At 42.0% G+C, this 24,598-nt stretch overlaps 1 protein-coding gene across 1 annotated transcript in view; it reads left to right on the top strand.

Annotated features, from left to right (window-relative positions):
* Positions 1 to 24,598, top strand: part of srcap (Snf2-related CREBBP activator protein) — a 37,774-nt gene that overhangs the window by 6,116 nt on the left and 7,060 nt on the right. Inside the window, exons 4-31 of the mRNA XM_071511986.1 lie at positions 385 to 426; positions 783 to 1,055; positions 2,489 to 2,674; positions 2,834 to 2,974; positions 3,298 to 3,490; positions 4,425 to 4,594; positions 5,330 to 5,417; positions 5,689 to 5,778; positions 6,406 to 6,579; positions 6,777 to 7,009; positions 7,577 to 7,754; positions 7,950 to 8,086; positions 8,450 to 8,619; positions 10,227 to 10,556; positions 10,739 to 10,925; positions 12,976 to 13,145; positions 13,666 to 13,811; positions 14,111 to 14,326; positions 15,768 to 15,932; positions 17,427 to 17,756; positions 18,429 to 18,604; positions 18,888 to 19,201; positions 19,501 to 19,703; positions 20,723 to 20,892; positions 21,321 to 21,517; positions 22,595 to 22,709; positions 23,564 to 23,689; positions 24,171 to 24,347. Of these exons, the coding sequence (XP_071368087.1) occupies positions 385 to 426; positions 783 to 1,055; positions 2,489 to 2,674; positions 2,834 to 2,974; positions 3,298 to 3,490; positions 4,425 to 4,594; positions 5,330 to 5,417; positions 5,689 to 5,778; positions 6,406 to 6,579; positions 6,777 to 7,009; positions 7,577 to 7,754; positions 7,950 to 8,086; positions 8,450 to 8,619; positions 10,227 to 10,556; positions 10,739 to 10,925; positions 12,976 to 13,145; positions 13,666 to 13,811; positions 14,111 to 14,326; positions 15,768 to 15,932; positions 17,427 to 17,756; positions 18,429 to 18,604; positions 18,888 to 19,201; positions 19,501 to 19,703; positions 20,723 to 20,892; positions 21,321 to 21,517; positions 22,595 to 22,709; positions 23,564 to 23,689; positions 24,171 to 24,347 (5,097 nt within the window). The remainder of the gene's footprint in view (positions 1 to 384; positions 427 to 782; positions 1,056 to 2,488; positions 2,675 to 2,833; positions 2,975 to 3,297; positions 3,491 to 4,424; positions 4,595 to 5,329; positions 5,418 to 5,688; positions 5,779 to 6,405; positions 6,580 to 6,776; positions 7,010 to 7,576; positions 7,755 to 7,949; positions 8,087 to 8,449; positions 8,620 to 10,226; positions 10,557 to 10,738; positions 10,926 to 12,975; positions 13,146 to 13,665; positions 13,812 to 14,110; positions 14,327 to 15,767; positions 15,933 to 17,426; positions 17,757 to 18,428; positions 18,605 to 18,887; positions 19,202 to 19,500; positions 19,704 to 20,722; positions 20,893 to 21,320; positions 21,518 to 22,594; positions 22,710 to 23,563; positions 23,690 to 24,170; positions 24,348 to 24,598) is intronic.

The following is a 24,598-nucleotide window of genomic DNA, read 5'->3' as shown; positions in this document are numbered from 1 at the left end:
CACTTATATTTTCAGCAAAGCCATTATCTGTTATTCTTTTTAATCTGAATGACAAATTGAATTGGCTAGCAGAGGTCTAACTAAAACGAAGCCAAAGAGTTGGTCTGGTCTCACTATGCTTGTTTTTTTAGTTCTCTGAGTTTGCCATAAAATTAATAGGCAACAGTGATACTCAATCATTTCCTGATGCTTTTGTGATTCATGTGAATTTTGCTAGCATGTTTTCACTGTCTTTATACATGGCATCATTCTACCTTCACTTCTCAGTATTTTATTTTTTGCATGCAACGCTCATTAATGCAACAGGTGTGAAAATAGTGTTTTGATTATTAGTGATTTATGCTTTTTAAGTTGGCCGCATGCTAAGCCATGTGTGTTTTCCAGCATGGACAGAACAGGACAGACAGAAAGGCACTGTTCCTAAAGGTAAGTGGAGGTTGTCAGACACCCATATAGGCTCACCCTTAACAGGATATTCATGAGCACATCCTAATCTCGCACAGGCACTTCTTATGACATGTAGCATATCAACTTATGGGGGTGTTCCTCTGACTTCAGCCATTTTAGGATTGTACTTGCATGAGAAGGAGAGTTGAAAGAAAATCACTGATGGCCAATACGTAATGCTGGAGCACGTTCGGACTCATTGCTTTTTTTTTGGAGGCTTGCTCTAACTTAATCCATGCATGTTACTTTTTTCCCTTTTTTAATAATGTCATTGCTGTAACCCTGTTCAAAATTAATTAATAATTTTCTCTTCATCCTTCTCCCGTTGCCTTCAGGTACGGCAGTGGATAGCAGACAGGGTCACAGCGAGTTCTTCTCCTGTCTCACCCTCCACTTCTTCGCCCTCCCCTGGTCCCTCGTCCGCCAGTGATTGGTCTACCCCCCGTCGGGAAAAGGCCTCCCCTCTCCGGGGTCCCCATGGCAAGTTCCTCTCTCCTTCCTCTGTCGGACCAGGTGGCTACTCCTCCTCCTCTTCCCCGCCAGACCAGACCACACCCCATCGACCCCGCGGGGAGAGACACACTGACATGGCGGAGTTGGCTAAACATGTGAGTGGGCCTTAAGATGTAGAACTCTGTTTTAACTTTATTCGTTTGACAGGAATGGAGAAACCAAGATGGCTGCTTGAGTTTAGAACAAGTAACAGTGTTTAGAGGGTGCTCATATGAGAGGAGGATTAAGGGACTTTATGATTAGAAAACTTCAGTCAGAATTGGATCTGTGTAAACGTCTATTATTCATCCAAAATGTCTGCTAAAATTTATTTTTTCACTTGATTTCAATAAATCATAGCAGAACCCTTTATCTTAAAGGATAATTCTGGTTATTTTCAACCTGGTACTTATTTTCCTAGATTTTGCCATCATGCTGATCACTACTGATCAAAATGTCTTTAATTACTTCCCTGTAAGTTGAGTTCCTATCAGTCTCTTATCAGTACCTATCAGTCTCCAGGAAGTGCTACTCTCCAATATAATCCAACGGGGCAAGGGATGTGGATGTGTTATTTTCTACTAGTGTAATGTTGGCAAATGGGTAGTTCAGGCACGTCATATTGGATTTACTGTAAATGTGACTGGGAAAAAACATTCATGTCAACCTCCTAGTAAGAAAAACAAATCAGATATGGGTGAATTTTTGTGGGCTCTGATATCTCCCACTTGCCGTCACAAATTGCGGAGGTGTGTCAACACAAGCGGGAAACGTAGCAGGGAATCCACCAATGTCAGCAGTCAAAGGTAATTAAAATCAAAGCTATCAGTTATATTCACAGTTATATATGAAAAAATAATAATGAGAATTAACTCAATGAGTGAAACGCTTTCAAGTTGCAGCAATGAATTGCCATCCTCTACTTCCGCTTCTTTGGATATGACATGAACATAGCAGAAGACTGGCAGCCAGCAGAGTAAACAAGGAAGTTTGTGAGCAATGCCAAAAAGTATCAGATGGACTATAATAACTGAAATGTGTGATAACTGTTCAATCACAGCTATTTAAAGAGTAACTGCAGTGTGTTACTGTGTTGAAAGGGTGTATTTTTTTTATCACTTTTGAGTTTGACTTTTTGAGTTTCCCTATGCCCCGGACTGTATTGGAGACCAGCACTCCCTGCAAATTTAGAGGTACTTAAAGCTCTGCAGTGAAGTAGGTGACAAAATTTGGATCAGAATTTATCACCATTATGGCAAAAACTAGGAAAATAAGGCCCAGGTTGAAAATAACTGGAATTATCCTTTGATTCTTTTTTAAATTCTTATGATTTTTAATCTGTGCTATAGAGCCACAGCTGGGTTAAAGATTCATGAAAACACATTACTACTCTTATTATTTGCAGATCTACCAGATGTAGAACTGCAGCTCAATGGGATCCTGACCCATAATTTCAGAAACATTGCTCTAGCGTGCCAACTTCTTAAATCTTTTGTGTGAAGCACCTTGAATTGAATCCTTTGAGTTGTTTGTCCATTGTGTCCCATAGGAAGCAGACATAGAGCATCGTTCCCAGGCACTGAAGCGAGAGGGCTTCTGGTCTATGAAGCGCCTGACCCGCCTGACAGAGCCGGTGCGACCCAAAGTTCACTGGGACTACCTGTGTGAGGAAATGCAATGGCTCTCTGCTGACTTCGCCCAGGAGAGGCGGTGGAAGAGAGGGGTGGCTAGAAAGGTAGGACAGGCCAATTTGTCTTTCACATATATCTTGTGATAAAGTAGTTAAAACACTGACATATACACATATTTTCTGATAATCTATACATGGTCCGGATGTGTGTTATTGCCAGTCTATTTGTGTGGAATTGCATAGAACAATCGATATGTGTTTTAGGTGGTGCGGATGGTGATGAGACACCATGAAGAGCTGAGGCAAAAAGAAGAAAAGGCCAAGAGAGACGAGCATGCTAAAATCAGGAGAGTTGCCTCTTCCATTGCAAAAGAAGTCCGGGCCTTCTGGAGCAGCGTTGAGAAGGTACAGATGACTCACTAAATCTGGCAAACAAACCACTCTGGTTGAATATTCAGCCTAGGAAAGTGAAAGGATTGTGGTCTGTCTTTGATTGTATTTGTTCTTTTTTTAAAATAGAAATAAGACATACTTTTCAGACTAACAGGAAAAAAAGTATTTACACTGACCCAGATTGAGATGTCTGTTCACCAAGAGAAATTAGATAATACTGTTATGGAATTTATGTGAATTTGTGAGAATATTTAAAGGAATGCATCTCTGATGTAGGCTATATAGAAATGTAAAACCCAGTGTTAAGTTTTGTGTTTTATGTTTTGTTCACAAAGGTGGTGCAGTACAAGCAGCAGTCTAGACTGGAGGAAAAGAGGAAGAAGGCCTTGGACCTTCAGCTGGACTTCATTGTTGGCCAGACGGAGAAATACTCTGACCTCCTCAGCCAGTCCCTCGCACCCACCAGGCCCGCCGAAACTGTAGCTTCGCCTCCCAAAAAATCTCTCCCATCTACCGTTGATGAAGATGGTGAGAAGTTTCTTTTTTTTCTAAAACCTACTCCATGGATTATAATGGGGCTTACTGTCTCTTTGTTATAATATTGAGATTGCTTTCAGAGCTGAATCAGTGGTTCAGACAAGGACGTTGTCATAGCTACACACCAGTGACAAAGAGTCTCTTTAAGCTTCCATAGAGGTAAATGTCTTATGTAAACCAAGGGCTCTTTTATTAACGTCAAGGTTACTGTGTCTTCCATAGAATCGCTCCTTTTGGTACAGTGATACATTTTCATACTAATCTTCCCTGATCATCTTGGCTGTGTTTCTCAAATGTGTCTTTGCTCAGCTAAGATGATCTTGAGTCAAGTGTTAGTCAATGGGATTTTTCTTTGTCAATGGAAATTTCTTTGCGCCACTTTTTAGCAGCTGTTAGGCCTGAGACTGGCCAAACCTGTCGGGCTACCCTGCTGCCCATGTTACCCATGGCTGTTGGTTCCAAAAGCCATGGAGGTAAACAGTTACTTTGGTGCAAGGGTTTGCTTAGCCAGACGAAGGGAGGACTTGGCACTGCTTCACCGCTGTGTATCAGGAGTCTGGTCCCACCTTCAATTTATTATCTGCCAAGTGGCTCATGGTGCTGAAGTGCAGCAACACTCTGCTTAGCTATTATGGCTTTTTGTCATTGAAATCTAAACCCAGACTTCAGTCATTTCCCTAAAATATGCCTTCCTGAGGCCAAAAGGGGTGAAGCCTTTATTAGCATTGAAGAAGATTTATATCTGAAGGTTGAGCCGTCTTGCGGTCCCTAATAAACCCTATCAATCTAGACAATCTTCCATCTCTTTTTGTTTTTAGTGAATTTGTCGCAAAGACAAGACGTTTCTATTGTATTTAGTCACAACGAAGTCGCAAAGTGACCCAAGTCTTTTTCAAAACATAAAGATGTTTTTTTCCCTATGCAGACAGAGACTTTGAGCCTCCGTGTGAGGAGGAGGACGATGAAGAGACCATCGAGGTGGAGGAGCAGCAGGAGGGCAATGACGCTGAGAGCCATCGGAGGGAAATCGAGCTGCTGAAGGAGGAGGGCATGCTGCCCCTGGACCAGTTGCTCAGCACCCTCAAACGCCCACAGGTACTGTGGGCGTACACAAACTGACTGGGCTGGGATAGCTGTCTTAAAGTGGAATACCACTGATTTGATTTCAGTTTATTGTTCTTACAAATATATATGACTACAGGGTTCAGTTTCCTGTTCATACCAACTGCTCTGCACCTTCAAACACTCACCAATATTAAACAACCGATCAGGCAGTCTTAAATCCCCAGGCCAGAAATTATCTGCCCAGATAACTTCTAGGTATATTCACATAGATTCTCAAAGAACACAATACACAGAACATAAGTACAAAATGTTATAATAATAATTAAAAAATACCAGCCGGTTTTACTTTTTTGTAAAACTTTTGTTTTTACAAATATTATAGATGTAAACAAACTTTTCGTAGCCCAAATATATGTTTAGCTAATCCATTTGAGGGTGAAAAAATGTCTTCAGTCCAGTGAATATATAAACACAAAGCCAGTAGTGGGGCTTTAAATGGCTTTAAAACCATCCTTTTATATTCAGCTTTACATGAGATGGCAGGTTACTGTTATGGCTTGCATAGAATTTGGGCCAGTACTAGGCCTATTACTATGACTGGTATTTCATGATGGTAATTCAAGTTGGTAATTCAAGTAAGTGTAATGATTATCAACAATAAATCTAAATGGTTTTACGTTTGTAAGATACAAATAACCACTCAGTACTTTTGATATTGTACAGACCACAGATGTTTACATTTCACTGAATCATTGGATTCTTTAGGAATCTGACTCAGACGGAGACTGCTCCGACGAGACCTCCTCCTCAGTGGAGGAGGAAGATGGGGAATTCACTGCCAATGAAGAGGATGGTAAGCTTGGCCACAGCAATGTTTTAGTTTGCAGTTTTTTTGGAACAGAAACACACTGTTTGATTTTGACTAGATTTTACTGAAAGTACACCTTCCCTATACACATTTTGGAAATAGAGGTAAAAATACCACACCATTGTTCTCTGTGAACCGCCTGATCTAAAATATTTGGTTGGGACAGCAGCTTGGTGCTTAGGACATCTTGGCGTGCGAGTCCATGAAAGTCCATTAATGATTTAGCATTTGTTTTCTCCTTCTTCCCTGTTTTCAGCTGAGGATGAGGAGGACACCATAGACGCCCAGGAGAAAGTAGAGGGGAACGTAGATCACGCAGAGGAACTGGATGACTTGGCCAAAGAAGGTAGCCTCATGCTATTTTTACATTCATAAATGAAATGGACCGCATACTTGTTCCTGTTGAGTGACTTCTTGTTGTTCCATCTATTTATTGATTTGAAGTTGTTTAAGTAAAGTAACCTTTCGTCTCGGTGAAACAGCTTCATGTTTTTTTTATTAGACATTCGTTTAAAGGAATTTACATACTGTCTGCTTCCAATTTGTCCTGCTTTGTGGTCCTGTAGTCAGCATCACTCAATTTTATTTAGAAAGTGTTGTATATTACTTAATTCTGTGTCTAGGGTACTACCTTCTAAGAGGCAATTTTGCCTGTTTGAAATTCTTGATATATAGTGCTGGGGAACACAACCTGAAATCATTATAATAGCAGATCCCTAGGGCAGCTCATTTTTATGGAGGTGTACATGGAAAAAGTGGAAATATTTCTCAAGCGTCATTATGATTTTTTTGCAGAGCTGCTCTTGTTGTGTTTTTGTTACTTTATTGGTGTTTTAATGCTGTAGCTATGTGTTGTGTATGTGCCAATTAGCTGTGTGTGAATAAGCATTTCCCTCCTTTCAAGCAGTGCCCTGTTTACAAACACATGAGGAGTAAAAAGCTAAACCCTGACATGTCTCCACTCCACACTTAGGCGATATGAGTATTGAGGAGCTGCTGGAGAAGTACAAAGGAGCGTATACCTCAGACTTCGAGGAGCCCTCTGCATCTGTCTCCAAAGCAAGCTCTGAATCTGAGGCGTCTGGGGACGAGGAGGAGGAGACTGAGGAAGATGAGAGCGATGTAGAAAGCAACACTTCCTCCTCAGGTATAAACCAACTGAGAGAATCCAAATAATCTGCTGTAAATTGTTTATCTGGCCTCTACCGACAAGCCAAGCAGTATTTTAGTCTTCTAACAGAATTGAATTGCTCTCTGGTGAGAGGGTTACCATTTTTTTTTAATGCATTTACATCAAAGACTGGGCCCTAAAATTAATCCTGCTTTCATATGTGTTGCTTTCAGATTCACCAGAAGACAGTGAAGAGGATGATGACAGTGAAAAGGACGAAGAGGAGAGTGAGGAAGAGGAGGATGATGACGATGATGACTGTGGAGATGAGGGGATGGAGGTGCTGCTGAAGGAGGGAGACCACAGCCCGCCCTCCGCTAGCTCACGGCCGAAGAAGGAGATCAGCCATATTGCTGCTACTGCAGAGAGCCTGCAGCCCAAAGGCTACACTTTGGCCACGACTAAGGTCGGTCTCAGACATCAGAGGAATATTTAATTTTTGCCTCAAATGCCTTAATTTGGGAGTTCTTAAAACGTTTTCTACCCAACTTATTGCTACTCTTACTATGAGGTGACCCACCAAAATTAGAAAAGAAACTATGCCTTAATTTACTTTTGTGTGTTGATGTGCAAAAGATATGTATTAATAAGTATAAAAAGTAGTAATAATAATATTTATTTTTATAGCACTTTTCAAAACAGTGTTCAAAGCTGCTTTACAGATAAAAGAACAGCAAAGGAATGAAATAGCAATGCAACAGAGGAATGAGAGAATAAAAGGAAAGGAGAATAAACACAAGCAGGAGAAGATGAAACAATTCGGAGCATTCATAAAGGAATGAATAAAAATTCAATATAAATAAAACATCACAAAGACACCACTTTAAAAAAGAAGTGTTTAAGTTTAAGAAGTGATTTAAAAGAGGCTAATGAGAGGGCTAGCTGGAACTCCTCGGGCGAGCTGAAGTAGGCTAAACACTAATCCTCTATGCAAGTTTGAAACGTAATTTTCTCACCTATTGTCTGACAACAGGTCAAGACGCCCATCCCCTTCCTGCTCCATGGTACGCTACGAGAGTACCAGCACATCGGCCTGGACTGGCTGGTCACTATGTACGAGAAAAAGCTCAATGGCATTCTGGCTGATGAGATGGGTCTGGGCAAGACCATCCAGACCATCGCTCTGCTAGCTCACCTCGCCTGTGAAAAAGGTAAGATAAGAGATGGCTCATTACGATTTCGGTACAATTAATCCATACACCAGTTCAATGGTATGGTAAAATAAATGGTAAACTATACCTTTTGCATTTTGGTTCATAGTGATCTTCATTTTGTGGTGCAAATGGCACCTCTTCCTTCTGTGAGTTCGACTCCTGATAGATTGTCAATTAACCTGTTATGTTCAGGTAACTGGGGGCCTCACCTCATCATCGTCCCCACCAGTGTGATGTTGAATTGGGAGATGGAGCTGAAGCGCTGGTGTCCTGGGTTCAAAATCCTCACCTACTTTGGCAGCCAAAAGGAGAGGAAGCTAAAGAGACAGGTAACAAGTAGATTGATTTGGAATGTTTGAGCTCGATAAGTATAACATAACAGGTGTGGTTGATTGATTTATTGATTTATTTATTCCCCGCTTTTTCATTTTTTTTGGATACATAGCTCAATTTCTAGTGGGAAGTTGCTGTTTTCCTGCTTTGTTTTGTTCCTGAACTTCCTGATGATAACCCTTATACAAACCATTACTTGAATATCACAAGATATTTTTTTTTTATTTATGTTATCTATGACAGATGTGGTAACAGCTTGTTTCTTGAAGTAGCAAAAATGGTGAAAAACCAAATCCACTATTTAAAAAAAAAAAAAAAAAATTACAGGGCATAACTTTTGTACCACATCTTATTTTTAGGGCTGGACCAAGCCGAATGCATTCCATGTGTGCATCACGTCCTACAAGTTGGTGCTGCAGGATCACCAGGCGTTCCGACGCAAGTCATGGCGGTACCTGATCCTAGACGAGGCCCAGAACATCAAGAACTTCAAGTCCCAGCGCTGGCAGAGCCTGCTCAACTTCAACAGGTCTGTACAGCTGGGTGTCTGTCTCCTCAAATGCTTCTGAACAGACATACACAGGCTGGAGAGGGCTCTAAATTAACTTTGGAGGTTGGGAGCACCAGTGCTACCAAGTAACAAACATCAGGAATAATTTAGGTACACCCAAAAAATGTTAAGGAGCACCATTTAAAAACGCCAAACCATAATGCTGTAAAATACACTGCAGTTTTATATTCTGGATATTCTCCATTCTCTGTGAGTGGCATTGCGGTCATATTCACCACGTATTTTAGTGCTGCAAAATTTCACACATCTGATAACTGAAAGGTGTCAAGTTACTGTCTAGCACACACCGTTACAAACACATGACGCAGTTTGGAGCATAGACACACAAGTTTCATTTTCGTTTTCGTAACAGACTGGCTGGATCATCTGGCCAACAGCTGGCGCTTGTGGAAGACAGGAAGCCTCAGGAAGGGGGATTTAATTTTGGCCAGTTAAAAAAACAGTTTTTGTGTAAATATTGTCAGATTGATGTTTGGGGTTGCCATGCTTGCTCTAAAGAAGTTTTAAAATATAGTTAATTTCCAAGTGTTGTAATTTCAATTTTGGGTATATTTGTGACAAAAATGGTCACGTCATCTTATGCCATAACCCAATGGACAGAGATGATCATGGGGAAAAAAGGAATAGGCTCAGTCAAATAGGCACCATAGCCAAAGGCCAATGTGATCGTGAAGCAAATCGCCCCTAGTAGCGCTTCATGAAAAAAGTCTTCTGTCTCTATGAATAGTGCTTCTGGGCAGGGTGGGAATACATATTCATGGCTGCCATTCCGTATCTAATCTGTAAGCTCTTGCTCATCAGGAAATGTCAGTGTGCATTCAGCTGATGAAGAGGTGCCGTCATTAATTGTTAGCCATGTGTACAGCTAGTTGTCTTGGGCTGTGTCCCCTATAGCCCCATATATAGTTTTAGAATGGAAAAGAGCTGGAAAAGAATGGAAAGAAATGGTTCGTACATATCAGAGTGGCTGGTAGAGAAGTCTAACTTCAAAAGTAGGGAGGAGCCGCACACTCATAACTCTGATCTCTTCCTTAGTCTAACTTGCCATCAACAGTCATAATTTATTAGCAGTTGGCTGGTGGCCAAAGGTAATGTTCCCACCCTGTTATACTGACAGAATTGGCATGCTGACATCTATGCAGCATACATTACATATACTCAGGACATGACAGTTTCAGATGCTAAAGTCACACTGCTCTGAAGCCCAAACACTGTTATGTGTTTGGTCTCGCATTGTTTCTCATGATCCAGATCTTTTACAACTTAAAATGCAGCATTATCGGAGCCTTTGTACACTACCATTATATAGATGGTATTTACCCAGTATCTACTCACTCAAATTTAGAAAAATGTAAAGCATTCTGTCATTTCAAGTATATGGATCTTGGAGAAAAACATTTTGTACGAAACCATTTTGAAATTCAGTAGACTGAAAATACTTACTAATCAGGAGATACAATTACTTATGTGAACACCACCTTGTCTTTTCCTCATTTATCTAGAAGTCTAATGATCTAAATCTTGGCGTAGTTACCTAAACTCTATTCTGGCCTCTCCCGTTACAGCCACAGACGACTGCTGCTGACAGGAACCCCTCTCCAGAACAGCCTGATGGAGCTGTGGTCCCTGATGCACTTCCTCATGCCCCACGTCTTCCAGTCCCACCGTGAGTTCAAGGAGTGGTTCTCCAACCCGCTGACGGGAATGATCGAGGGCAGTCAGGAGTACAACGAGGGCCTGGTCAAGAGGCTGCACAAGGTGCTCAGGCCCTTCCTGCTCAGGAGGATCAAGATTGACGTGGAGAAGCAGATGCCCAAGAAATATGAGCATGTGGTGCGCTGCCGCCTCTCCAAGAGACAGCGATTCCTCTACGACGACTTCATGGCACAGGCCTCGTAAGTTATACAACGATTGTGTTCAAAAGAAAGATTCGGACATATGATTTAATTCAGCAATGGTCTGAGTCACTGCACAACTAAACTGTTTGCTGCCATTTTGAACATGTTAAACTTTATTACTACTTTATTCTTATTACCGGCTTCTTTCTCCATCCTCACCTTCTGTCTCTGATTCACAGGACCCGGGAAACGTTGGCCAGTGGACACTTCATGTCTGTGATTAACATCCTGATGCAGCTCCGCAAAGTGTGCAACCACCCCAACCTGTTCGACCCCCGGCCCATCCACTCAGCCTTCATCACCCAGCCCATTGTTTTCCACACAGCCTCCCTGGTGCAGGACGCCCTGGAGGTCTCTCCTTTGAAGGTCAGCATTAAGGGGACACATAAGGGGAACTTTACCTTTGGTCAGTTAGAGGGAAAATCCAGCCTGAAACAGAATTCACATATGTGTTTCCTATGATCTTAGGCAGTTGGACACTCCGAATGTATGAATACAAACAAGTCTGTCCTTAAACTAGAAAAAAAGAGAGACTGTCTTGGTGCTGGAGTTACTCTGCTGGCAGTGAAAAGAATACTGCTTTTGTAGAGTGGCAGGACCTGGGATGAATTAATGAAAAAGAGGTTTTCATGAAAATTTGATGAAAATATTTTCTCATTCAAAATTTGACATTGAAAATAATGTCCTTTCAGGGTTAGCATAGTTGGATGAGGATGAATACTTTTTTTTTTTTTTATATGAGGAGGATGAATACTACAGATTGGACAGAGTTCATCAAGTATCACAAAGAGGGAATTCTGATAAAGAATCTAGAAACAGTTTCTAGACCTAGTAAACAGCATACATCATTGGCCAATAAATAAGCACGTTTACACTGATTCCCTTAACAAATATGGCCAGTTGTGTTTTTGTCTGCCTGTGTTGCTGTCTTTAGGGGTAAACAAATTTGTAGTGCAGACATCTGGGACATTCATATTTTCTGCCCGGGCAACCAGATTTCATCACATCAAAGCCCGGCGGACTAGCTATCAAATTTCCAACTGCTACAGTGAACAGAGATGAAGGTTTCTGTCACCACAACCGATTTCCGTCATTTGGATTTCAGAGAGGCGGTAGACTCTATGAGGTCACTGTAGAACCGCAAGAAAAAAAGGGGGCGGTGATATTGTGTGTGTGTGTGTATTTAAGATGACCAAAACATACGCCTACATCGCCTCAATGATCTGCTGATCACTTCCCATTCAAAATATCAATCCACCGTAATTTGTAGGTTATTCAGGCGGGCAGAGCACCTGCCTGCCTGCAGTCATCTCCAACAATACTATTGATGGCTTACATTTTTAACTTCTTACAAAATATATTTTAAGATTAATTTATTCTGAAGTATTTGCTTTGGGCCTGTATTTTATGTAGGCTATTATGCATTAGTATGAACTATGAACTGTTTTCATGGTGAAGTCAAACACAACTGTAGTATTAGGACAGTCTGCCCAAGATTAAGGCACTGAAAATCTTCAGTGTTTTCCACAAGCGACTGCCAGCTAGATAGCTGAATACTGATGCCTTTCCAGGCAGCTCCTTTTTAATGGTAATTTTTGTTTTTAATGCGGGATACTCACCTCAATCTGATCACTGTATTGATGTCAGGAGCCTTGTAGTTCTACATCAGACAGACTTGCCTATCTCCATAATCGGTTTGGTGCTCTGCCAGCGCAGGAGACGGTTGCACTTGGTCCAGTCCGACAGTTTCCTGGTTTGAAAACAAAAGTGACAGAATGTACCAAGCTTCTCGTGTTTTTAAAGTTGTATGCTAGACAGTAACATGACGGAGATATGCAAAGTCGCCCAACACGCGGATATTAGGTGAACATGAGTGGTAATACCTGTTGAGGGATGTCTTATATACTGAACACTTCAAGTCCAAACTGGAAAAGAAACGATAATGTTTTTGAGATAAACGCATTAAAATACTTGATAATTAAGATGTGTGTTTTGAATGGAATGAAGGTGTCAGAATGCTTGAATAGACACCAAAGTAAAGCTTGATTATCAAAAATGTCCCCCGAGGAGCATGACCCCCGTCGGCTGCCTAGTCAGTTGCTTGTGGAAATCACTGATAATGGATCTTATTTATAGTTTGACAAATGATTGACTACTATGTTATTTGTTGAAGTAATAAAAGAGTAACCGTCAAACAACAAAATGCTTTCTTTTTTATCATGTAATAAGAAAGGTGCCATGGAATACATGTACAAAAGGATCTTCTTCCTCATAAATTGAGGATTTGTTCACTCCTGTGTCTTGTTCTGATGTTTTCTGTTCAAGCCAATCACTCTGAAGATGAGATCCAATACAAGACAGGATTTTCTGCTGAACGAAAACTTAAACAAAATGCTCTTTGTTTTTGTGTCTTCAGCGCTGTGACCTGTCCATGTTTGACCTGGCTGGTCTGGAGGGTCGCGTGTCCCGGTACCAGGCAGACATCTTCCTGCCCCGTCACAAGGTCAGCCGCCAACTCATCCAGGAGATCGTGGAGTCCCCTGAACCCGCTCCACGGCCCAAACCAGTCCGCATGAAGGTCAACAGGTAAACAATCCAGCTACTTAGTCTTGTATGGTTTTTGTAACTGGAATTTATACAAGGAAGCATATGGCTGAGCATGCATCATCACGCCTCAGATTAGTTCAGTTACACATATTCACCTCTGGGAGCGTTCCTGTACAACCAGTCTTCTACCGTCCCGCTGGAGCAACTAGGGGTTAAGTGCCTTGCTAAAGGGCACCTAGTAGTTCAGGGAAGGAAGAGTAGAGTGCAGAGTGTCTGTCTCTTAAGCTACTGCCACCCCCCTAAATGTTTTAATGTTGTATTCTTCAATGGTAAGGTGCAGCGTTTTCACAGGCTTATGTCTTGATCACAAACAAAGCCTCCTCTTAAGATATTAAAAAAGGTTTGCAATGGTATTTTTGTTTTTGCCTCCTGTTAGTATTTTCTCAGCAATGCTAGTGCAAGTCGGTGGGTGATGAAACCACATGTTTGATAAGTGTAATATTTGTATGCGATTCGTTTTGTAATGTAATATTTGAGTACGTGTCTGTGTATCTGTCAGGATGTTCCAGCCACCTCCTAAAGGTGATAGTCGACCGGTTCTGCTGATGAACAAACCCACCTGCCCCGTGCCCCCTGCGGCTCAGACTCCCAAACCCCCAATGGTAACTGACGTCACCCCAACTCCTGCTCCCATAGTTCAACAAGGTAAGTAAAACCCTTCTTTTAAACAAAAACATGACAAAGAGAGTCCGGGAGGCAGAAATTGATTTTCTCTCATAAAGTCGGTTTCTAACTGCAGATCTTTTTCAAGGCATAAACAATTCAGCATATATTTAAAAACAAACTTCTGTAGATATTGCCATAGTTCCTGATTTCACATCCAATTTGGCAATCCTCACCGAAACCTTTGGCACAGTTGGATCAAACATTATCTATCTTTTCATGACCCCAAGCTCTTATTCGTTCTCATCTCTCTCTCCTACTCCCTCTCCCCCCTCCTTCAGTGGTGTGTTCAGTGGCACCCACGCCCCCTCCTCGCCCTCCCATGCATCCTACTGCTCAAACTGCAGTGAGGTCCAGTGGCCCCAAGCCGGTGCTGACTGTACGGCATCCCAGTGTTCCCTGCACACCCAGTGTACCGGCTCATCCGAGTCCGCCCCCCAGCACCATCATGCCACAGAGGGTTTTACTCAGTCCGGATATGCAGGCTAGGTTGCCCTGTAAGTACAACTTCCTCTTTGATTGGTTCATTCATTTTTGTGCTTTTTGTGGATCACTCTTAAAGTTGTCATGAAGTAATAAGTGATGATGAGATTGTCTGATCAGACTACAGGATATCCCTAAAAAACATTAAAATCTTACAGAAGAATTACATAGTTGTTTTTCACAGTTAACTAATTGACTGGGTAATCTTGTTCTTGTAATATCCCTCTGGTCTTGGTACTGTAAGGCACTTTGGATAAAAGCAGCCACCAAATGGCATATTGACCAAATGACCTATTTTGGGACCCAAAATAGGTCTTGGGCCTATTGCCGGTGGCTGTCCACATGGCAAGAGTAGCAACATGTTTTAATGAGCTTTGGTCCCAGTTTGAGAGGCTAAATTTCTCCCTTTTATCTCGGCTGAAAAAGTTAATAGCCCCCGCCTTAAAGGAGAGTTGCCAGTCTGTCCAGTCTGTGTCAGTATTTTACTAATTCAGTGGTAGCTGTTATTTGATAAAAATATCCATTCAGCTACTAGGGAAGCACATGCACACGCACACGCACACGCACACGCACACGCACACGCACACGCACACGCACACGCACACGCACACGCACACGCACACGCACCTTTGTCATCCTTTTTGTTACCGGTTCTGGGACCTTGATTTCGACACCGGTGCTAAATTAATACTTTTTCAGTACCTTTCATGAGGCAATCAACTTTTTATTGTAGGGACTAGTTTGCAAGCAAGCGCAGCGTATGGGGGGCTTTTAGTTTGAGGTTCAGCTTCCATGTGCAAGATATGTTTACACTGGGGAAAGATCTTAGTACAGAGACACTTTTTTCCATACTTAATTGTTTTTACATCATCACAAATAAATTGCGGGGAGAGAGACCAGACCCACACACAACATCCTGGTAAGTCAAAGTAACTATAAGCTGTCGTTTTTTGGCATTTTGTGATTAGCCAATGCGTAGATGCCACGCCCTATGATAGCTTGTGTATTCCATGGGTCTGATTTGTCGGGCTAGGCTAAGCAATGAAGCTAGAAAAATGTCTACTTAAATCGGTGCAAGCTCTGTTTTAACTAGCATTGGCTAGAATGCTAAAAACAGAGACGGTCACCTGCAACAAGTCATTTCAGCGCTGTGCAAGTTTGTGTTGTGTGTGTGTGTGTGTGTGTGTGTGTGTGTATATTGAAAGTTGTCACCTTTTACTTCAACATGCTTTGGTACACAGTAATACCGATCTGATTCGGTCGATGACAAAAAAAGTACCAACCTTCAGCACCCAGCCCCACACTTTTAAGCAAGCTTGAAGCTTGCAAGCATGGTTACACTGTCGCGAAGACAGGATTGTCATCAACCCATGAACCAAGGCTTGACCGTATTTGTACAAGACTGAGTTTAGTAATGTTTCTAATCCACATGATTTTTCCTTCTGCCTTCCTCAGCTGGCGAGGTAGTGAGCATAGCCCAGCTTGCTTCTTTGGCGGGACGACCTGTGTCGACATGTCAGGGTAGTAAACCCGTCACCTTCCAGCTTCAGGGCAACAAGCTGACTCTGTCTGGAGCACAGATCCACCAAGTCCCAGTAGCTCCTCCACGTCCAGTTCAAGGTTAGTGTTAGAGACATCTTGTACTTATTGTTGGACGATGAAGGAATGAATGGAATGTTTATTTTTGTGTCATGTCACATCACCCTCTCATACACTGTGAGATTTGATGACCTTTTTTTTATTCTATATGTTCAATTTTATTTTCTTTCCATGATTAATCGTGGAAGTGTTTGTTAGATTTTCAATAAAGTCCCAGTGTCGTATATCAAGCACTTTGATTACACGCGACCAATCACAACCTTTGAATACACAACGTGACCAAAATGAAATTTAAGATTTAAGTAGGCAGCTCCAAGGGGAAAGGAAGAGAGATGTCTCACCAAACCTAGACCATCTTTGGAAAAATGTAGTGATGAGCAAAGTGGAAAAGATTGGATTGGCCCATCGTTAAAGAGGAAAATCCTTTTCCCAAGTCTAAATGTGAAAACAACGTTTTAGTTTCTAAAAGTGGATCATTGTCTGTCATTTGGAGATACTTTGGCTTGGCTTTGGCAAGTTGTAGCTGCACCCCAAAGTATTTTGTATTATTTATTTATATATTATTAAGAATATAAGTTAGACTGTGAAAAAGGTATAAAAGTGCAATAAATTCATTTTGGTTCCTGAAATCAAGACAAATAATCATGATCACAAGATTAAGTGATAATGAATATCGCAATTACGGAATGATTGAAGTCATTGTAAACAATTAGGTATAACTTCTGTGATTCTGTGATGTGATTACTGAGAAACTGGGGAAAGTATTTGTCTGAGTGCCTGAGTGCCTGTGTGACTGACTCTCACCCTCTCCCCACAGGTAATGTGATGCACCTGGTGTCCAGCGGGGGACAGCACCACCTGATCAGCCAGCCTGCCCAGGTGGCTGTCCTCAGCGCAGCCAACACACACCCTGTTAACACCTCCTCTCCAGCTCCCTCTGGGACTCAGCTGCCTCACAATGCCTCCTCGCAAGGTTTCTCCCTCTCTCTCGCGTGCTGCCTCGCAAACAGACCTGGACAAAACTGTCCCTGTTTTGTTTCAAATATACAAATCCAAAAATCATGAGGAGTGTTTGGTTTATCTTAATTTAATCTGCAAGGCATATGTCTTCTTTTGAGTTTAAGACTTTGCAGTGTTAGATCAAAACCTCCTCAATTAATTGAAATATTTGAAACCAGTTTCAGTTTTTTTTCCTTTTTACCAGGTCTGCTCTCAGTCTTGCTGTCTGTCTCTGGCTTGCTTGGTTTCCTTGCTGATTTGTATTTGTTAACTTGGGTTATGTGCATAGTACTTGCTTGCATTAATTACATAACAAATTTGCTGCCCCCTTGTTTTTTGAGGTCAGGCTCCTCTGAGAGCCTCTGTCAAAAAATCAGATTTCAATCACATCTTTTAAATTTGTTTGTGATGGCCTAATTTGTGCTAATATATCTGGTTAAAACCTTGTGTGTGTGCACCCTGGGAAGCAGCCCTGTTCCTCACAGTTAATATTCCTCCTCCTTTATTTTTCCTCAGTGCCCCCTTCCATGGTGAGCAGCCCTGGGATCGTGAAGATCGTTGTGCGTCAGACAGCAGGCAAGGAGGGCGGGCCTGTGCCCACTCTGGCAGTGGCCCCTTCCCCTCGTGTCGCTCCACAGACATCCCCTTCCCCGCACCACCACGCCAACACACCCCCTGTCCGAAACCCTGCTCCACCGCAAATTCCCCAGCGCACCCCTGGTCCTGCCACTGCCCACTACACTATAGCTCCCCCCAGAATCCCTAGCTCAACCCCAAGTCAGCCCCAGACCCCTCGCCCTGTACTGAAAGTAGTGCAGCCTCTGACATCAAGTGCAGAGCAGCCAGGTGAGAGTATGAGCCTGAATAAGATGTTTCGCTCTGAGCTATAATTCACAAGGCTGTATGTATGCAGGCAAATAGAACTGGGTCAAACAGTTTTTGCAAATGATTTTCCCCCTAATGTTTTAACCTGCTTTGAGTACTAGATGTGTGCAGTGTCATGTAAGATGATACATTTCAGTGCATGAAAGTTTAGACAACAGGGGCGTGTCTGAAAGTCAGTTTAGTCTATTTAATACTTTCTGTGGTTGACAACCTATCTGACACCAAATGAATGCTGATACTGATGCCCACCCATCTGGTACTCCAAACAGGTTAGAACAAATGTCAAAAGGTATGTACAAATACTATTTGCCCCAGACATAATGGCAAGGTACAAAACTTAGGAGAAAGTTCCTGTGTACCAATCAGGGCTGTAGTCAATTTATTTACAATTTAAGCGATTCAGCATCTAGAAGCTGCAATTCATCTGCTAATAATAGAACAGTCATTCATCATTATTCCTTAATTTGTTGGATCTGACAGCCAAAAGTTTGAATTTTGAAGAAAATTCGCTCCCTGAATTAGCTGAATTGAATCCAGCTCTGATGCAAATCCATGACCAGTTGTATTGTGGAATCAAGTTGTTCACAACAGGCCTGTTTTTCCTGCTCTGTTTGCGCTCTATCCTCTCCTCAGCTCCAGTTCGTGTGACTTCCTCCTCCTCTTCATGCAAGTCTTCGGGAGCACCACATGATGATAGCAGCACCAGTCAAACGGCAGCGCCTCCCAAGTCGGGGTCCAGTACAGGTGCAAAAACTCACCCTCGACCCAGGGCAGCACCTCGCCCACCTCCTCGCTCTCCTTTCTACATGGTGAGCATTCTGGTTCTCTTTATACTCATAATGTCATCAACACACCTGGTTAAAAATACTATATTTATACTTCAGAGTAGTTGCATTTTCACATATTTAAGGTGTGCTTGATATATCTTGCCACACGTTAACAGCCTAGTAATTGGACTCATCATTTGCAAGACACCTAAATCTAACTCATACTTCTACAGATATTTGAAACATAATCACTGCTATTTTGTCCAGTTTTCACCATCAGTAGCCAAATTTTTTACCTGACTGTCATATCCCTCTTCCCCACCAGTCGTGGCTGGCAGACAGCCATAAGCAGCAACGTGACAGCCGACTGGACTTCATCATTCGAGTCAACGAGCGTCACTGCGGGGCAAAGCCTATGTATGGCCAGGAGGTTCTGGACTTCCTGACTTTTCTCCCCGGTTCCCATCCCTCGCCGGCCCCCCTGAGCTCCCTGGGAGAGTGGGGCCGGTCGGGCCACAGCAGCTGCCTGCCGTCACAGTCGCTAAACACAGCTGACCACTGGCTTCAGAGCCGCACCCTGAGAGAGGCCATCCACAGCACTGAGGAGAGGCTGGAGCTGCTCAGTGACACCATAGACAGGTAGGCAGATGACTCAGATGAATCGGCTAGTCATCTGATTGCTTGATCGACATACAGAGTACATCACTGGCAATACAACGCGATGCCAGTTGTTTCCAACATGGTTTAAGACCGTGAACTGCACACACTGAGAGTGTGTGTTGTCGTATGATCCTAAAAAAGATTTAGATATATGTGTGTGAAAATGCCTATTGTAAATGTAAATATTCACAATAATACAGCTTTGTTTCCTTTTATTAATCTTTGCTCAGTAATATTGCTCAATAAATGGTGCTGTGTGTTTCTCTATCACATTTCAGGTTTACATTTGTGATACCACCAGTGGAGGCTCCTACCATCTCCATGCACTGCTGCCACCCTCCTCCCTCTCTGAGCCACAAGCAGGCCGTCTTCTCCTCCATGCTGTCGGCTGAGCTCGCTCCGCTCACAGGCAGCCTGCACCGTATCCAGTGTAACATGAGGACCCACTTCCCCGACCTGAGGCTCATACAGTATGATTGTGGTAAGTTGTCAAGATGGTGAAGATCTAAGAGCTTATTCTACAGCTGTGCTTACTTGAAGTCACTCTGGATGAGACTCGGATAAATGGCTCACATTAAACTACTAATCTCTAAATCACAAAATATAGGAAAATTATAAATTCCACAGCAACTGTGTGGTGTTCTTAAAGGACAAGTGAACTCAAAAAAAAGGTCTGAGAGGCAGAAGTGCTTATTGTACAAAGGTTTAATTCCAAAATGCTGTATTTCCACTTGATGATCACTGCTCAATATTTCAAAAACGTAGAGATTTATATCCTCTTAGATACAAAGGTATCAACTAGGTAATACCTGAATTAATATTTCATAGTGAACCAGCAATCATTTTATCAGAGTTGGGGGAAGTTTTCAAATGGTAGATATCTCATTTTGGAATGAAACTTCCCCCTATATTTATAAAGTGACGTGTATATATAAAGTGTTAGTGAATTAATTGGGCCTCTTCTCTTGTTAGCCACTTTATCTAGTCTTGTCTGAGAGAACCTGTGAATCACCTTATTAAAGAAACAATGTATTATAGAAAAGGTCAGTACAGTAAAAATATCTCAGAAATTTCAGTCTGTTTGCGTGAAGATAAATATGCCTTTATTTCTCCATGACATCCAAATTTTCAGTTTTTGATTCAGCTCATATAATCACCATATCTTAATTACAAGTTTAACCTCTAATCCTGATTATGGAAACATGCAAATAATAATTACATAATATTATTGTATAATAATATTAACCAGAATGATGAAGCCTGGAATACATCTGATCCTGTTCTCGGTGTGCATAAGCTCTGTTTCCATGGTAATGTTGCCAATAATAGACTATTTTTCATGTATACAGAGACATTTGTCAATGGGATAAGAAGATGTGTATAAACAGCAAATCAGATCCCAGCTAGGACATGAACTATTGCTTACTAATTACTAATTCTTGGTGTGACTAAGCTCATGTACTGGTATACTCGTGTGTGTGTGTGTGTGTGTGTGTGTAGGTAAGCTGCAGACACTCCACACCCTGCTGCGGAAGCTGAAGACGGGAGGCCACCGGGTGCTGATCTTCACTCAGATGACACGTATGCTGGATGTGCTGGAGCAGTTCCTCAACTACCACGGACACATCTACCTTCGTCTGGACGGCAGCACCCGCGTGGAGCAGAGACAGGTTGGCACTGACAGGATTTTCACATAGTCAGATGTGAAACTGCAGCAGAAAATTTGTGATTGATTTGATTAGTCACAAAAGGACAACTGACTTGGTACTCTTATTGCCTTTATTTATTTATTTATTTATTTATTTATTATCTGAGCTGCAGACTTGTCTCTATAGAAATAGTGTATTGTCTAAGCAGCACTAAGATATCTCAGGTTGTCACACAGTAGAATGCTATAAAATGATATAGGAGTTGACTTGGTAGTGGCAAAACTGTTTCAAAAAGCCTTTCACTACAGTATTACACCAAAAAAAAGTCTGAAGTAAAAATCCTTATTATATCGATGGAGAAATGAGGGGAACTAGGGGTCGGCAGACTCACTGTCTCTGAGGCTTATTCTCTGCGTATCTCGCTCTCTCCCCCTTCCTTCCTCCTTCAGGCCCTCATGGAGCGCTTCAACGCGGATCGGCGTATCTTCTGCTTCATCTTGTCGACCCGCAGTGGAGGTGTAGGGGTGAATCTGACCGGAGCCGACACGGTAGTGTTCTACGACAGCGACTGGAACCCAACCATGGACGCCCAGGCACAGGACCGCTGCCACCGCATCGGCCAGACCCGGGACGTCCACATCTACAGGTACTGTGACCTCGCTGGTGTCGCTTCTGATTTACACTGATCACAACAGCGCATTTACATAGGCAACACAAAACAAGACATCAACGCAGGCTAAGCAAAAGGACAAAAGGACAGGGAATAGACACACTTTACATGTATACAGTCACTATATACAGGTAAGAATATCCAGGTAAGAATAGAAACAAGGCAACTTCTTTCTTTTCTCCTTTCTTTGTAATTTGTCACTTTCAATGCAGCCTTAATCATCCGATTACATCCGCATGCATTACATAACATGTCACGACACACAAAAATCTGATTTTGCTCACATTGCTGTCGAATCTTCTTAACCAGATATGAAAGTGGTTGGGCTCAATGAAATGTTAAGTCTTATTTATAGCCCCGCGCCTCCACACGCGTATGGTGTGTGCGGTTGTCTGTGGACACGTTGCACACAGTCCAGTCATTTATAGTAGTGCAGAACATAGCACAAGACATGTAATTGCTTTCTGAAATCCTTTTAACCCTTTTCTATTACGCGAGTAATACATATTGTATGAAAATATTTGCAATAAAGTATAAAATCGGGGTTCACGTTTCACAGCTCACAGGGAAGAGGCGTAGTAGAAGAGTAGGCTAGTGGCCATGTTTCAGACATTCATATGAAAACAATTGAGAGAAGCTACACAAAGGTGGGATTTTATACTTTATTGCAAATATTTTCGCACAATATGTTTTACTCATGTAACAGAAAAGGGTTCAAGGATTTCAGAAAGCTTATCAGATTGGCAAATTTCAGTCTGGAAACCTAGCCCACATGAAGTCAAATTACTGCAAAGATTTTGTCTGCGAGTTTTTTAATGGAACGCCTCTGGGGATAGATGACAGCATGATGTCCAGTCTTTCCTCAAACTGCTCCATGCTTGATTTGTTTACGTTTGAACAGATGTGAGGTAGGCTACGTGATTGCAAATTCCGCCTCACTACTCTCCAGCCCAATCATGCTTTTGTGGCGTCTGCGGGCCGTGTCGTGAGAGAAAGAGGGGCTGACGTGATAAAACAACATAATAATCAATCAATGTTCTTCCTCCTCTTCAGGCTGATCAGCGAGCGCACGGTGGAAGAGAATATTCTAAAGAAAGCCAACCAGAAGAGGATGCTGGGAGATATGGCTATTGAAGGAGGAAATTTCACCACTGCCTTCTTCAAAGAGGTAGGGGTTTACTGAGGGCATTTGCACAAATTTAACAAGCAGGGTGGTTCGCAGGTATACATGCATTCTATAATTAAGATGGGGAGCACATGCAAAAAAGTGCCTAGGGACCGATGCACTGCTCAGGTTTTTTGGAGCCAATTTCAATTGCTGTTTTTTATTTGTTTTTCTAACGCTGTGATCGCAAAATATTTTACCCAGACTTTCTGCTAACAAGGGCACATCATGGAAAAGTGCAGAGCAAGCATAAATAGTATAATTCAAATATAGCCCTGTGTTTATCAGATTGTCATCTGGCTGCATGATATAGGTGGCCTGTCCATGTGTAAGTAAATCATAGGTTTTATCCAAACACAGTAATTACATGTAAGTGTGTGTGCTTGATGACTGACGTGCTTACTCACCTATTGCCACTGGTAGAGGAAGTGCCTCCTCACTGCCTTTTTTGATTGGGCAGTTGAAATGGTGATTGGCTGATCAGCGATGACCTAATTTAGAACGTTTATTGGCTGATTATGATTGGTATTCAATCAATGAACCACTATCCATTCCCTGTCATATTCCTCAAATTGCCCCTGGAGGTAGACATCATGCTGGCCTTTTTTCCCTTGTGCTTGTTCCTTTTGTATATGATACAAAGGAACACAGTGAAACCTAGTCTTTGACTTTCTTTTGTGGTGTTCTCAATTACTTTTTAAGCACTTCTCAAGTTTATTTGTATAGCCCTTAATCACAGGTAGTCTCACAGGGCGTCACAGAGCTTTTATATCATTAATCATTTTGAAATTTGTCAAGTACACAAAACCACTCTCCTCTGTGTCGAATGTGTCTCATCTTCACTCTTTGTTCCTCAGCAAACAATTCGAGAGCTGTTTGATGTGAACGACGGGGAGAAGAGAGAGGTGGCAGTGGAGCTCTCAGTGCCCCAGGCTGAGGAGGAGGAGTCGGCCACCAAACAGAGCACCACCATCCTGGAGCAGGTCAGACACATCACATAGCACATATGCTTATGTAGAGCATATACGTCTATATCTACTTACTACCTCCATACCTTTTGGTGATAAGGTGACCAAAAACACTGGTTTTTGTAGCATCTTTTGAAAATGAACTATGCAAGTCACAGGACTAATGTGGATGATCTCCTTGTTGTTATGTGCTTTGATGGTTTTTATTGAGGTATATTGGAATCATTTGTAAAAATTTTGTCCTTCTCATTTAAGAAAAGAATGTAGAGGGGTATTATGCTGTGATAGGTCACAATTTTGTTTAATTGCAGTGTTTGTGGGGACATGTTAATTTTTAACCAAATTGGACCGGTCTATTATACTATACTATACTATCTATAAGAACTGCAGACTGCTTTCACTGAGGTTTAAGGCAATCGTATCAAAACAACCAAGGCTTTTGTTATCAGCATGGTGATATACAGATAACCTGATCATCTTGAAACCAATCTTGCAGGCCCTGTGTCGTGCAGAGGATGAGGAGGACATAGTAGCAGCCTCCCAGGCCAAAGCAGAGCAGGTGGCAGAACTGGCTGAGTTCAATGAGAACATCCCATTGGACGACGGAGGAGAACAAGAGGAAGTGGAGGAACTATCTAAAGCCGAACAGGAAATAGCTGCTCTGGTGGAGCAGGTGAGTGATTGTACAATTTTGTGGGTGAATTATTAATTTAAATCTGGGATAGAACATAAAGATTTGAAACTCAAATCAAATATTTGGTAGCTGCCTATGCAAACAGGTACTGTTTGCAGCTAGCAGGCTAATAAAGTTTCTGTCCATGGTTGAAATAATTGTAATTGCAGTGAATGGTTAATTTTACTGCCAGTTTCCAGGCAAGATCAGTAATTCAACTGAGTTCAAATAATAATTCTACCCATGTCTGG

Source organism: Centroberyx affinis, unplaced genomic scaffold (genome assembly GCF_046629955.1).
Source record: "Centroberyx affinis isolate AG114_WGS23_722 - 3 ecotype Tasmania unplaced genomic scaffold, CSIRO-AGI_Caff_v1 ptg006025l_1, whole genome shotgun sequence".
NCBI lineage: Eukaryota > Metazoa > Chordata > Actinopteri > Beryciformes > Berycidae > Centroberyx > Centroberyx affinis.
Note: the sequence above shows the minus strand (reverse complement) of the source record. Positions and strands in the feature narration are given on the sequence as shown.